This window comes from Urocitellus parryii, chromosome 9 (assembly GCF_045843805.1).
Source record: "Urocitellus parryii isolate mUroPar1 chromosome 9, mUroPar1.hap1, whole genome shotgun sequence".
Lineage (NCBI taxonomy): Eukaryota > Metazoa > Chordata > Mammalia > Rodentia > Sciuridae > Urocitellus > Urocitellus parryii.
The window spans coordinates 103,361,803-103,376,340 of NC_135539.1; the positions used below are offsets into that span (position 1 = coordinate 103,361,803).

A 14,538-nucleotide genomic window follows, 5' to 3' on the forward strand; every position below is an offset into this window, starting at 1 on the left:
ACCCTCACAGATATATTACTTTATCTGAGATAACCAGCAGAATATTAGTCAGTTATAGATAGTTAGACACTGTCATAGTGTAGACACTTACAAGTGTTTTTTTTTTTGTTGTTGTTGTTGTTATTTTGCCTATGGAGATGCCACTAAATTGTTCTTTGAACGTTACTATCTTAAAAGAGATAAACTTATCATTCTAGGGAAGTGGTTCAAGGATAGATAATCCAGTAAAAATCTTATAATGAGACAAAATATGTCTGCTTATTAATTTACACTGTGGCATTGAAGATTCATTGGCTTTTTAAAATGCCTTGGTTATATGTGATGCATTGTATTTGTGAATGGATAAAGAAGCATAATTCTAATAGGGTATCTTTTTATACTTTAACATTACAATTTACATTTTGGAATCCATTGATTTCATTTTAAATACTCTCTTCTTGCAGAATTATCAGGGACAACTTGCTCAGCATATCATTCCAAATTAAATTATGAGGCCATTTTATGATGAATTAAACAAGGATTCTCTTCTAGTCTCTGTAACTATGAGAGGAAATATCTAAGAAGTAAACAATTTTTTTTTACTCAATTTCATGTTTTCTGAAAACATACAGTAGAGAGTTTACATTTAGAGAGCATCTAACACAGAATTGTCTTTTTACGGATGAAGAAACCCAGATTCAATGAAATCAATGGTTCTACAGACAAGTAATGGCAGAATCAGGGTGATGAAAAGCTTTCCTGACTTCCCACCCCATAATTAACATCCATTGCACTCAGCTCTACAACTATCAGCCTAGCATCCAATGGTCTTCTCAAGCAGTTCCCAACTTTTATGTCTAGCTCTAGTTCCATTTTTCACATTCTGTGTACCAACTGAACTGAACCTTGTTGAACTAATTCAAACATTTGTCTCTGAGTTTGTGCTCAATTTTTCTACAATGCCCCTAGCCAGCTCTACCCATTCAGAATGTCTTTCCTGTCTATTTCTCCATTTTCAAAACCTGAGTAGTTTGCAATTTAAATGGTATCTCCTTTGTAAAGTTATTTGTATTTATTCAGCCAGATAAAATTCTCTTTCTGGAAATAGTAAGGAAAACATCACCATAGTTAAAGGTGGAAAGATTTACACTATCAATATAGTAAAATCAAACAAAAAACCCAATCTAACCACCACCCTCCAAAAAAGACCATTACCAAAATTAAAAAACAAATGACAAAGTAGATTAAAATATTTTACAGTATGCTTATTTAGTAAGTATTGAATGATCACTTGATAAACACTGTGCTAGGTGCTATATCCAAAAAATACTGAATTATTAATAGTTAGAAAAAGAGGACAACTTCTCTAGATATTAATCAATTAGATAAATTGAGAATGGATATGTAAATGCAGTAACCGAAATAAATGACATGAATGCTACTTAACATTTATCAATTTTGTAAATATTTTAAAAACTCACACTTCTTATTAACAAGGGAATTGAGAAAAGAGCTCTTTCATATGTTGCTGATATGAGTGAAAATTGTTTGTTTCTAAATGTGCATCATTTTTATTGTGAAAGTTCTCTATTTTCTCATCTACATGTGCTTTCTACTCTTCTACCTATGAGCTCTCTGGGTTCCACCAATTGGAGGCACAGAAGGAAATGAGCAAGCAGGAGGCAATGAGGCCAAACCCCTACTCTCTGGGTTCTGTGTCTACAAGCTTCAGATGGACAGTGTCTGTGTCCCTCTACTGAAAGGGAGGCCCCTTCCTGCCCTGCAACTCTCTTCTCAGCTTGGTAGGCCTCTGAGCTAAGGAGACAATAGCTTAGCCAGTCTTTAGTCATTGGTATGTTATTATTCTTGTATGCTCCCTGAACCCTCTCCCACATTCTATAAACAGTTCCTTCCATATTGCTCTTTTTTAAATTCCACTTGAATGTGCAATTTTCCCCTTGAAATGACCCCAAATGTTCCCTCTTTGACTTTGAAATTTCACTTCTTTTTTTTAAAATAAAGGAAGAACAGGAGGAGGAGGAATAAGACAGTAAATCTATATTAGGCATCATAGTAGGAGTTAAAATGATATTATTGAAGCAGAAAAGAGTAATTAATTCAAACTGGAAGAATTTGAGAAGGCTTCCTATAGGAGATGCCATTTTATTTGCATCTTAAGGGTGGCATGATAGTTTATAAAAAAGAAAAAAGAAAGAAAAGAAATGTGTATGCTTGCCACACAAAAGTGATACAGGGATCTTGAGGGCAGAAACCCATTACTTTCTTATGCCACACACTGCCAAGAGTAAAGCTAGGTTGGAATAGGTATTAAATTAACATTTAAGGATTAATTATGGGTCTTCATTGAAAACTATTCTCAGGTGATACTTTACTAAGCTGGCAGAGTACTTAAGAGTACCTGGCAAATAGTAGGTGGTAGTCAATGTTATAGCCATTATTATTGCTGAATTCACAGCATCTTACCTTGACTATCATATTTTATTGGGAATAGTGATTCATAAATATATCCTTTTCTTGTCACAGGTTGCCAGACACTATTCTCCATACATTTCATTATTAACTTCAGTTGCTTAACAGTTTGTTACATGAGTATTTTCTTGCAAAATACTAATAGACTCAAAAGTTTATTAAAGATTATGATAGTAGGGCTGGCGGTATAATGCAGTGGTAGGCCCTGGGTTTAATCCTCAGCATCTTACACACACACACACACACACACACACACACAGACACACACACACACTAAGAAAGAAAGAAAGAAAGAAAGAAAGAGAGAGAGAGAGAGAGAGAGAGAGAGAGAGAGAGAGAGAGAGAGAAAGAAAACAGTAGCAAACATCAACCTAATCTGGAAGGAAAACTTTCAGTTTTGAAAGATTCATGTTAGATAACTAACTTTGTTCAGATAATAACCCTGAAAAATTATCTCAATTTCCTCCTCTTTGGTTTGTGAGCAGAAAGTACTGATTTACACTGAGAGACAGCTACTGATTCCCTAATTTTGTATCTCTTCTTGTGCAAAGCAAGGTAGTAGAATGGGTAGGGTGTGTGTGTGTGTGTGTGGGTGTGGGTGTGGGTGTGGGTGTGGAGAGAGGGGGGGGGATGGGGGATGGCAACTACTTTAGGTTTACATTATTAAAGTAACCAGGAAAACACCTTGGGTTCAATAAATTATAATTTTTTAGGAACAGAATATTAGAAATGTTCAGGAAGCTGGACTGGAAGACAACTGGCTAAGACATTGTCAGCCTAAAGAATTTTTCATGGAAGACTCTTGTTTTAACCAGTCAAAGAAAAAAGAAAGGAGAAATGAAACAGCAGCGTCCCTTGTTATTATAGCTGACAGTAATGGGGTTTCCCCCCAAACTTCAGACTGACAGCTCCATAAGCAAGGTTGCCCCACCACCTGGCACCTCCTTATAATCACGATGGAGGGACCAGGTCCTCCTTTTCTTATTTTCCAGTTTTGTCATTGCAATTAAGGTTTCACTGTTCAACCATCAAGAGTTTCCAAAGTATTCTTGAGGGATGAGGGATGCCTGTAAGAAGATGTGTCCTTGTTCTCAAGGGGTTTATAACACCATAAATAATTATGACTTATCTAAGGAAACTTACAAGGGAGATTTATTAAAAGGGCAACCCAGTACAGTGCAAACTATGTACATGTTGAGGGGAATCAGCAGATGCGCCATAAATAATACACATATCGAAAAGGGTTTTAATAAAAGGGAGGGGTATGGATTTCTCTGATGAAGCAGAAAACATTATAAGCATGAATAGAAGAATTTGTCTATGAATGTAAATAAGATACAGTTTTATGTGAGTCCTTATCAAGGCAAAGTGATTTCAGCTCTGCAAATTAGTTTTAAAGTACAAGAGTGGATCTTGGTGATGGTTAATTTCTCACCTGGCCAAGGAAAAGCATATTGCAAGTTAAGGCTTCTACAAGAAGCAAAGAACAAGGATGTTCAGGCTAAATAAAACTTCGGTCTTTGTTAATTATAAGGTCAGAGTCTGATTTTTCTGGAATCAAAAGGCTGAGCAAGCAATTGTAGAGCAAGGACTAGTTGCACAATGGCAGAGATGAATGCAACCTGACATTTCACATGCACTCTGGCGTAGCTTTTGGCTCTCCAGCATCAATGGAAAACACAGCCTCTTATGTTTGCTCCTTAAGATGTGTCTCACTGAACCATCTATAGTGGTTCTCAAATTGGAATACCAAATGACAAGATGTGGTTAGTGGCTGCTGTGTAGTGTCTTCCCAGACTTTTAAACTTCCAAGTGATTATTTGTGGGAAGGATGCTCATAGAGGAGAAGGAAAAAACAGGAAAAAAGCTGTGTTTTTCACTTATGAAATATTAGGAAGCAACCAGAAACAGAACAGGATAACATGTGTAACCTTACAAAAAAAGCAAGGGTTTCTTTTGAATTCTCTAATGGGAGAAACAAATAAGAAGATATAAATTCCTCAGTTTATACCAAGAGTTAAAAGAAAATCATTGCCTACTTATTGGTTCATTTTGTAAATTGAGATCAATGAAATTCTCTGAACAACAGCATGAAATCAATCGTAAAATAGCATATAATTCATGGCCAGTATTGTAAATTATAGTTTGCTTGACAGTAATCGGTGAGGTTTCCATGCACTGGGATGCATTTCCTTGTAACACGTCTGAGGATAATGCCTGTGGATCCATTTCTAATGCATATTAGAGTGATCTGTTTTTCCCTGTCCACAACTCCCTGTGTTTGATCTTATGCAAATGATGCAATCAAGCAAATGGAAAACAAGATGTTGTTGCTAAGGGGCTCTGACAAACAGTGGCCTTATGTTTTCAGGGTTCCCCACCCTCCATTTACTTGACTCACATTTGTGTACATACCTGCAATTGTTTGAATCCATTGATCCACTACATTGCCCTTGAAGGGCCTAATCACATCTGCAGAGACATATTACCAAATCAGTGGCAGTTAACCAGGAGGAGAGAGTTGTCATTATATTCCTCTTTGCTTTAAATTTTAAATTGTTAGCTTTGTTTTCAGCTTCACTCCCAAAGAATACCTTAGCCTTGTTTCCCTGTACCCTTCTTTTGCACTTTTTTAATTAATTATTTTTGAAAAAAAAAAAAAACCTCCCATTGCATTTGTTCCTTTTCTATACAGCTACTTCTGTCCTCACACCTGATGCCTCCACCTTTATTTTTTTTTTTCTAATTTTCCTTTCACTTTGCTAAATGATCTCCTCCCATTTTACCAGGGATTTCTGGTGGACTACCTGTGTGTCTTCCTCCACCATGAACCAAATCAGATTCTATCTTTCTCACTTTTTTTTTTCTCTCTCTCTTCATATTTTGTGATCCAAGGAACACTGGTGATACTTCATCTTCTTATGGAAGTACACTACAAATAATTCACTTCCAGATGAACGGTACAAGCATAATAATAGCTTGGAAGTCAAAAAAGCTATTTAATCAGACTGACCATCTATATACTATTGAGTTTATAGTTTTCAGATTTTCAGAATCAAGGAAAATCCCCAACTCCTTATTGTAGCAACAGCATAGCAGTCAGTTTCCCAAACCAAAAATGTGGCCTAACAACTCACTTTTTGTGTGTGAATTAACTGAAAACAAAAATTAATTCTGCACAGGTCCTGAAAATTTTGTCTTTATGGCAGTACTCATCCTCAGCAGGATAAGGCACTGGTTGACCATGTAGCATTTATAAAATCTCAATCTTTTAGACATATACCCATGTTTCTATCTCAGAGTATGTTCATTTATGTCTTTATTTCTATAGCAAAACTTACTCCAAGACTCCCATTCTATTTAGTAGGACTTATGGTTACTTTGGGGTCCCCTCCCCTGGTTTTGTAAATGCATCCAGGTTCTTCTAAGGTTTCTTAGCACTTGGAATTTGGCCATCCATGGTGCCTTCTACCTCTGAGCAAAGGAATAACTATAGAGACAACCCTTTAGATCCAGTAATATCCTCATGGCTTCAACATTGCACCTGGGAAACTGAAATCTTGGCAAGGTTTCCTGTGGCCCTGCCTTCCTACAGATGCCATGCTCGTATCTTTTGCTTGACTGCTAGTCCTGACCTGGGATTCCACCTTGGAGACTGGGGTCAAGACCCCTCCTTCTGAGAAACTGTACACTGCTTTCTCCTCTCTATCTTTTTCACAGGAGTCTGGGAAATCTGAAATGTGGAGTGGAAGACTACTCAGTTCCTGTTTCTCTCAAGCATTATATCTGAAGGAGCTTTCAGTCCTCTCTTTCTCTATTCCCTCAGTGACGCTATCCAGAGATTTTTTTTTTCTTGCTGTGTCTGCCTCATGACCAGTTACATTCTGTTTTGTATTTAATTACAATCTCATGGTTAAATTTTGAGTTTATAATTTAATTCAGGGAAATTTAGATAAGAAATGAATGATTAAGAGAGGATCAAAGGCAAGAAAGGGAAGAAGGAAAAAGAATAGGTTAACATAGCTACCATATTGATCTCAGTTCCCATGGCACATCTAGGAAGTATTATAGGAGTTCAGAGGGGGAAGCTATACTCCAATTTAAGACACATTTGGTTCCTCAAGATAATTGGCCAAATCATGAAAGGGGGAAGAAAAAGACTAGTACAATAAAGAAATAAACAAGGGAATAAGACAATTACTGTTGCATAGTCCCAAGAGCCCAGTTCAAATTACAGTAGACGCTTTAGGAACATTCAGTGATGTCCCTCAGACACTTCTTAGTAGTATGAGAGGTATTAGTCATATAAGATGACAAGATTTATCCAAAACTAGGAATCAGGATAGCAGTCCTAGGCGAGGGCTAGGGAGATGAAGAACTGTAAAGCCCGGAGAGTATGGCTTTGTAGTGGGTCATCAAATAGCACAACAAGTTAAAAACACAACTGTAACAAATATTCTTGGAATTAGAAGGTACTAAGAGACTGGCATTATGTGGTGGTAAAGGAATGATGGCAAGTCATCAACGTGACTAGTAGGAAATGACCAATTTCTGTCTACAGAGTAGATTTTAAATATAGAATATTGAAAATAGTTCCAAAGATGATCAAGTAGTGGGTGTAGTTATGCTCAATGTTGAATAAATGAAGTAGAGGTGAAGGACATTGCATTTGAGGAAGTTAAATCGAAGCCAGATTCGGAGATGAGTCATTACTGAGGATATTGGAGTTGCCAAGAAAGGGATTATGATTGAAAAGAGAACTGAGCCAACTCTGAAGTCACTGAGGAAAGGATCAGTGTGACTTCGGAGGTGTAATAGGGCATGTGTTAAGTAGATTTGGGCATATATTTCACAACTGAATTGATATTGATAAACTATACCTTTTTGTCCATTTATGTTATTCAAGTTTATCATACATTTGAAATAATATGTAACCATCTTCCAAACTAAATTATCTATATGCCCTAACTCCAAAACAGTGAACATTTTGGTCACCCTCTGTCTACTGGTTTTATATGAATAACTAGAATTTGATACTTATGTTTTGGAGGTCAGATAGGTATAATTTTATCTTCTTATTTTTTTAACAGTGAATCTCCTTTATTTTTTAATTGCAGACCCATCCAGTGGTCGGGAGACAGTTGTACTCATTAGAGTCTTACAGATTTTTAGATATTCTTCAGCATTACTATATTTATGAGGAAAAAAAATGCAATCTGAATAAGGAACATCAAGGTCTCTCTCTGGTCTTGCGCATTCATTTATTCAACAAGTAAAAACTGTTCTAATCACTCGTCATGTCAATCCTGGAGAAAATGTGGTGACTATGATAAATAAATATCTCGACGTAGTCCAAAAATTTCCATTCTCATGGAGAGGATAAAAAGTCAATAAATAAATGATAAGGGAATTTCTGACTTGTTTTGGTAATTACAATGAAGACTGAGACAAGATCATATATCAGAGAGAACCTAGGGACAAGGGTGTCTTTGTTGTTCAACTTTCAAGGAAGATTACTCAGAGGGGAGTCAGCCTTAAGGATGAGGAAAAATCATCCAAGCACACAGGAGAAAATCAAGTTCAGTTGGAAGAAGTAGGACCTGCAGGGCCTGGAAGTGTAAATTTGTGATGTAGAAGAACAGAAATATGCCTAGTATTTGGAGGAAATGAGAAGTGGGCAGGTGGTTAGTCAAATAGGATCTCATTGACTTATTAAATTTCATTCCAAGGGCAATGAGAGGCCATTGCACAGTGTTACTCCAGAGAATCAAAAAGTCACTCTTGGTTGATGGTCTTTCTTCCTTCTTTACTTCTTCTTAATGTATTAAGAAAATACTCCTGACCCTATCTATCCATCTACTAGCATTGGTGCCCACATAGTCTGTGTTCCTTCCTAAAATTGTGGATTACCTTTGTTTCTACTTTGTGTGACCCTTACTTTGGGGCATATTCAATTCTTTCACATATTTAAAAAAAAAAAACTTCCAACAATTCTCTCCTTTCATCCATTAACAAATTATTTTCTATCAGATTATTCCCTCAAGTATGCAACATACTTTTCCTCTAATTTAAATTTTTTAAATTATTTTACCTTTGACCTATTGCTTTATTTTCCTGCTTTTCCCTGCAACAAAACTTCTGAAGAAGCTGTCTATATTCTTGTCTCTAATTCATCTTCTCCTATTCCATCATAAACCCACTTGAGCCCAGCTTGAATGCCCAAAAATCTATTGTAATTTCAGTTGTGTAATTATCACTGGCTGCCATTTTGCTAAATACAGTGGTCAATTAGTAGTCATCCTCCTCTGATTTGAAGTATAATTCTTACAAATTTGCTCCATTTGTCCTTGATTGAACTTTTGGGCTTTTCTGATGGTAACCCAGGATTTGAGTTCCTGTACCTCTTCTCTTTTCTAACTATCCTCACTCAACTTGTATTCTCAAGTACTTTAAAAATCATCTATAGGATGGTTGCTTCCCAAATTTTATCTCAAGATAGGATGTCTTCCTGTAATTCTCAGCTTGTTTGCAAATTGCCAAACTGACAATAGACTTAGTTGTTTAACATCTCAAATGTGTCCTGTCTAATATATGAATTCTTTATTTTCTCTTGCATATTTTTCCTCAACTAAATTAATGAGCATTTCATCCTCTTTGCTTAGGCTAGAAACCTGGGCATCAACTCTACTCTTCTCTCTCATAGCTTACTTATAAGACACGGGAAAGCCCTGATAGCTTTTCCTTTAAAACGTATTCAGAATCCAACCATCTTACTTGAGTAATACAAGCCTCCACTTACTTAGTATTACAATTGTCTCTCTAGAGAGATCTGTTCTTACATTTTCTCTCAGTACAGTCTATAAGGCACCTAGCAGCCAGGATGATACTCATGAAGTCCAAACCCCACTATGTGACATCTCTATTCAAAATCCATAGTGGCTTCCTAAGTAGAATCCCTCATATTAAAACCCCAAATTCTTAAAAAGACTGACAAAGCCCATGTGATCCCTCATTAGCTCTCTGACATCATGTGTTACTTCTTTCTGGCTCATTTCCTCTTCTCCAGCCACATTGGTCTCTTTGCTATTCCTCAAGCATGCCAGGTGAGTTCCTCCTTCTAAGCTTTGGCCCTGCCTGTTCCTTCTCCTGGAACGTTTCTCCCTACCCCAGAATCCCAACTACTCTACCCTCACTCCTTTAAGGTCTTTGCTGAAAATTTCACCTTTGCAATGAGACCTCCATTGACTATTGCCTATTAAAATCACCCCAGCACCCCTAATTCTTTTTATTCTGCTCCAAGTTTTTCATAACATGTTTTATATTAAACAGCACTAACATTCTTAAACCCTGTTACACTTTCAGTTTAAAGCCTGGCTATCTCTTAAAATATAGCCTCTTTCTCATCCATGAACTATACAATAGTCTAGGGATAAACCTAAATGATACAAAGGAGGTTTTCATACAATTTTCTAATTTTCAGTTTCAATTCTGTCACCAGTCATGCCAGCCCTCTCAACCAAATGTGACACTTCCAAGCATGCTCATTTTTCTTATTCTGTTTTTCTCTCAGTCCCAGTTATCATAGAATTGGATGCTTCCTAATCCACGAGGAAACCATCTTGTTGCAGTAGAATCCAGGTTCCAAAAACAAACCCTAATATAATTGCTACAGAAAACTACTCCCATCTATGCAGATATCCTGGATGAATTTAGGATTTAGATGACCAATGTTACTTTCAAAGCATGGAGTTTATAATATGAAGAAGAGCAGGGCATTCAGTGATATGGAGATACCAAAGTGGTGATGCTAGGATGCATTTTGACTTACCAGCTAGAGATAACTAAATTCTAGTTGTGCAACTATCAGGCCTTCTTTGAATGAGGTGACTTCTTCATCACCTACAAATTGGGTAGCCAAGTCCCTGCCTCAATAAACTAGAATGTAAGAAAGACAGAAAAGTTACCCCACTCCAAGGAATTCATTGGCCAAAGAACTCCATAACATCCAATCTCCATGATAGTTAACCAGAATAATCTGATATGTCTGGGAGATATCCCACAACCACCAAATTTCTGCAAATCAGGGGAAGAAAATGAAAAGAATAGAGTAATAGCAGATCTTCTGTGTTACCATATAACCACATTATAATCTTGGCCAAGATTGGGTGAGAGTTTTTCTTTGCATGAAGTTTTTCCACATTAAATAATAGTTTACACTCTTGGTTTCATCTGAATCCACTGCTTCATGATTTTTAACTTTGTAAACCTCATAAAATGCTGGTCTAAATGAAGGCACTCCAGTTCTGTTTCACTCCTGTGCACAGGGTGCAGCTGTTATTGCCATCTGTCAGCAGTCACTGGCATTGCCACACTGCTTCACCACCAACTTTAGTGTCCTTGCAATGTATCTTCTCTTCACATTGGTTGAAATTGTCCCTTGTCAAGTTGGCACCATTGGATATGTGTACTGCAGATCTAATCAAAAGCACTAGGAGTCTCTCCTTGGTGACCACTTCTCCCCCCCACTCCCACCCCAATTTAACTCTATTGGCTATAAAGTTACTGTTTTGCCTTTTTTTCTGGTGACCTAAATGTTTAGCCAATTGATTGTACTTTGCATGAAAATCAAAGTGTTCTTTTCCTAGTTTACTTTTGCTATCAGTACAATGCAAAATCTATTTGCCTGAATTAGGCTGAATTTCATTAATCTTTTAAACATTAAATTGTAATGGTTCAAGGTTAATGAGATTTGAGACTATATGTTACTTAAATTGTGACTAACATATTTCAAAACTATTCTAGAAAATAATGATAACTTTAGTACAATGTGAAAGTATAAGGGGTGTTTAAACCCTGGTAAACTTGACTGTGCTTAAGTTGTATTATTGAGTACCTTTATAAGTAAAATGTTCATGGTACTTTAGAATTGAATGAGGAAATGACAAATTAGTTTATACTAATGCAAGGGATTTGCTATCCATTCCAAGGATAGACAGGAATAAAAAGTACTACGGAACTTCAGGGAAAAGAGAGATTATTTCTGGCTAGTGTACTGTCCTCCTTTTAGTGGTCATCTTTCATAACAAGTTCAACTGTATATAGATCATCACATTCATTCTTTCATATTGATTCAAACACATGCATTTGAACCCTACAGTGTGCAGTCACTGTATTACATACTGAGGTTGCAAAGTGAATATGGCACTATTCCTTCTCTAAAGATGTATAGTACAGCTGATCAGAGAGTCATGGAAACACATAATGACACAGTGTTGTAAGTGTCATGCTAAAGTATGTACAGAGCACTATGGGGGTCAGAGGAGGATAACTGCTCCATTCTATACCAGGGTAACAGAAGGAAGTATTAGAGCATCTCAAAAAAGAAACAGAGATTTGCATGGAAACGGACAATATGAAGGTCAAGTAATAGTTGTCCAGATAGATAGCAAGGAATCTGGCAAACAATTACAAATTCAAAGTCATCATTATGGGCTACATATTTGCATTTCAAAAGTATCTTATATTGTCTTCAAATATGCTTTAAAATAATTTAATTATCTCATTTATAACATAGTTGTTGAACAAAGTCTAAACTCAGAAAATGACTTACCTGGTCATAGATTTTGAAGAAAACAGTCAAGTTGTTAAAATGAAAATTCAAACCAGGAGTTTGAGTGACACTTGTTTAACTAAATATGACAATAGTACATTTAAGGGATAAAACACCCTGTATTATATTACTATTGATTTTTATGGATACAGATTCTTATTTTAAGCTTTATTTTAACAGTTCTCAGAGGTAGGAATGTTGAAGAGGAGTGAAATCGCCTGAATTAAAAGTACAATAGTAAATAAATTCTCCTTTCTCTTCTTCCCTTAGATTTAGGGGTATTTACACCCCACCAGTTTCTACTGAGTGCATGCACACATGTGGGATGTACAAACAGTTCCCGGGTCACATTGTATACCGCAGAGTTGCCACCAGAATATGTGGATCCCCCAATTCTGACTCCCCTGGATTCTAGAACTATACATGTACAGTAAGTAGAAATGTGTCTGTCACACACTGGTTCATGCAAGAATCCCAGTGAGTTCAATCAGGGGAAGGGCTTGTGACATAAAATTAATTTTATTGTGATTAAATGCATAGGAATGATTAGATCAGTGGTTCTGGGAACCTTTGATTATCACTTGCCAACTTAATTTCCATTTTGTCTTTAAGCAATCAGACTGAACCACATATGTACACAGATTCTGTGCAAACTTCAATAAAGAAAAAACTGACCACTTACATGTCTACCATCAGCTTTGTATATGTGGAACATTATTTGTAAGGATTTGAAATTGTAAAGCATATGTAGTTATTTTTCTTCTGAATATGAAGTAGAACCTTCTTATGTCCTTATTCCTTTGAAGTTGGGGTCAGGATGGAAATTTCACATACAAACATGTTCAGATTCTGATATTAGTCATTATTATCCATTTCCTAATCCATAAGGTATAAAGTGTATTGCAGTGTTGAGCTAAAATCTAATAGCCCTGTCTTACCACAAATTAAATCTTGTTGACTTTTATTTCTTAACTCTGAATGAAAAGTGTAGACAATAAATTAGGTCATTTATTCAAACTGAAAAGCATTATGATTCATATCATATTGTCCTGTGTTTCAACTCTCAGATTGGCTTTCAGTTGCTCTTAGGTCAAGCCACATTACTTGCCCCAAAAGACTTTCTACTACTCTGAGTATTTCTCAAATGAACTATTTCCTGCCCATTCTGCAACTTCCCCTTCTCATTTTCCTTGACATATTGTGATCCTCATCTGGAATATCCCTTGCTTTGCCTTCAACCTATCCAAATCCAATCCCTCTATTGAGTATAAATTCGTGCACAATCATAGACAGTGTTGTTCCCTCATCCAATGAGTCCTCCTTGATTACTTTAGCCCCCTGCCATCTTCAATTCTCTGTATTCTATAATTACATGTTAATGCTATGTTAAATTGCTGTAAATTTTAGGAAAATTATGTTATTTTCCTGAAATAAGTATTTATAAGAGAGAGTGTTTCTCTCCTATATGTCATAAATTGTCAGATATTCTGTTTCTCCCAATTTTTTGTTCTCTGGCTTGAATTCAAAATTAATACCCACTCATAACTTATTTGTTTTTTCACATTATTAGCTATTTAAAATTGTTAGTAACCGGGGGCAAGGACTACACCATGTTTTCTTTATGCCACTTGGTATAGGCGTTTAATAATTACTGTGGTATTTTTGGAAATGAATCATTTTTGAGCTTTCAGTGCTTTTTTTTTTTTTAACAGTGGCACAAATCCAAGCTCACCTGTGTTCTCTGAAAATCCAGCACATGTCAGTTTTGACTTGATTGAGTGATGATAATAATATATATATTTTCCATTTCCAGGTGGAAACAACCAAGGAAACTAAATGGAATTCTAGAACGCTATATATTATATATTTCAAATCACAGACATGATTTTGCCATTTGGAGTGTTGTCTATAACAGTACTGAACTTTTCCAGGATCACACGCTACAACACGTTTTCCCTGGCAATAAATATCTCATCAAGTTGGGAGTAAGTTCACTTTAATTCTGTCATTTTCTCTGTTCTATTCCTTTCTATTCCCTCCCTTTATTCCATCTTTTCTCCCTTCCTCACTTAAAACAAAAAATGCAAAACACCAAAATGTTACTTATTGATATTTGTGCTGAAAACTTGCTTCTCACCCTAAATGTGAATTCTGTTGATCTAATATTTGATTATTCATAATTTGAAAAATGAGAGAATAAACAAATTGAATCAGTAGATTTTCCCCAAATATAATTTTGGTTTATCAGAATTATTTTTTTAATTATTTTTAGAACATTGTAATTATTGAGAGCTTTGCCAAAAAATGCTTAGATTAACAAGGATAATTTTTTGTGGTGCTTGTATTTAGTTAAAAAACAATGGACACTATGAAAATTTAGATCCTATATTTTTAAATGAAGATCAAATGACCCCCAAATAATCTTGATTGTTTTTATACTGAGGTTTTTGTTATACTTT

General features: G+C 35.9%; 1 protein-coding gene across 1 annotated transcript in view; it reads left to right on the forward strand.

Moving 5' to 3' along the window:
* Ush2a (usherin) overlaps positions 1–14,538 on the forward strand; it is a 748,724-nt gene that overhangs the window by 379,570 nt on the left and 354,616 nt on the right. Inside the window, exons 32-33 of the mRNA XM_026388000.2 lie at positions 12,350–12,509; positions 13,893–14,064. Of these exons, the coding sequence (XP_026243785.2) occupies positions 12,350–12,509; positions 13,893–14,064 (332 nt within the window). The remainder of the gene's footprint in view (positions 1–12,349; positions 12,510–13,892; positions 14,065–14,538) is intronic.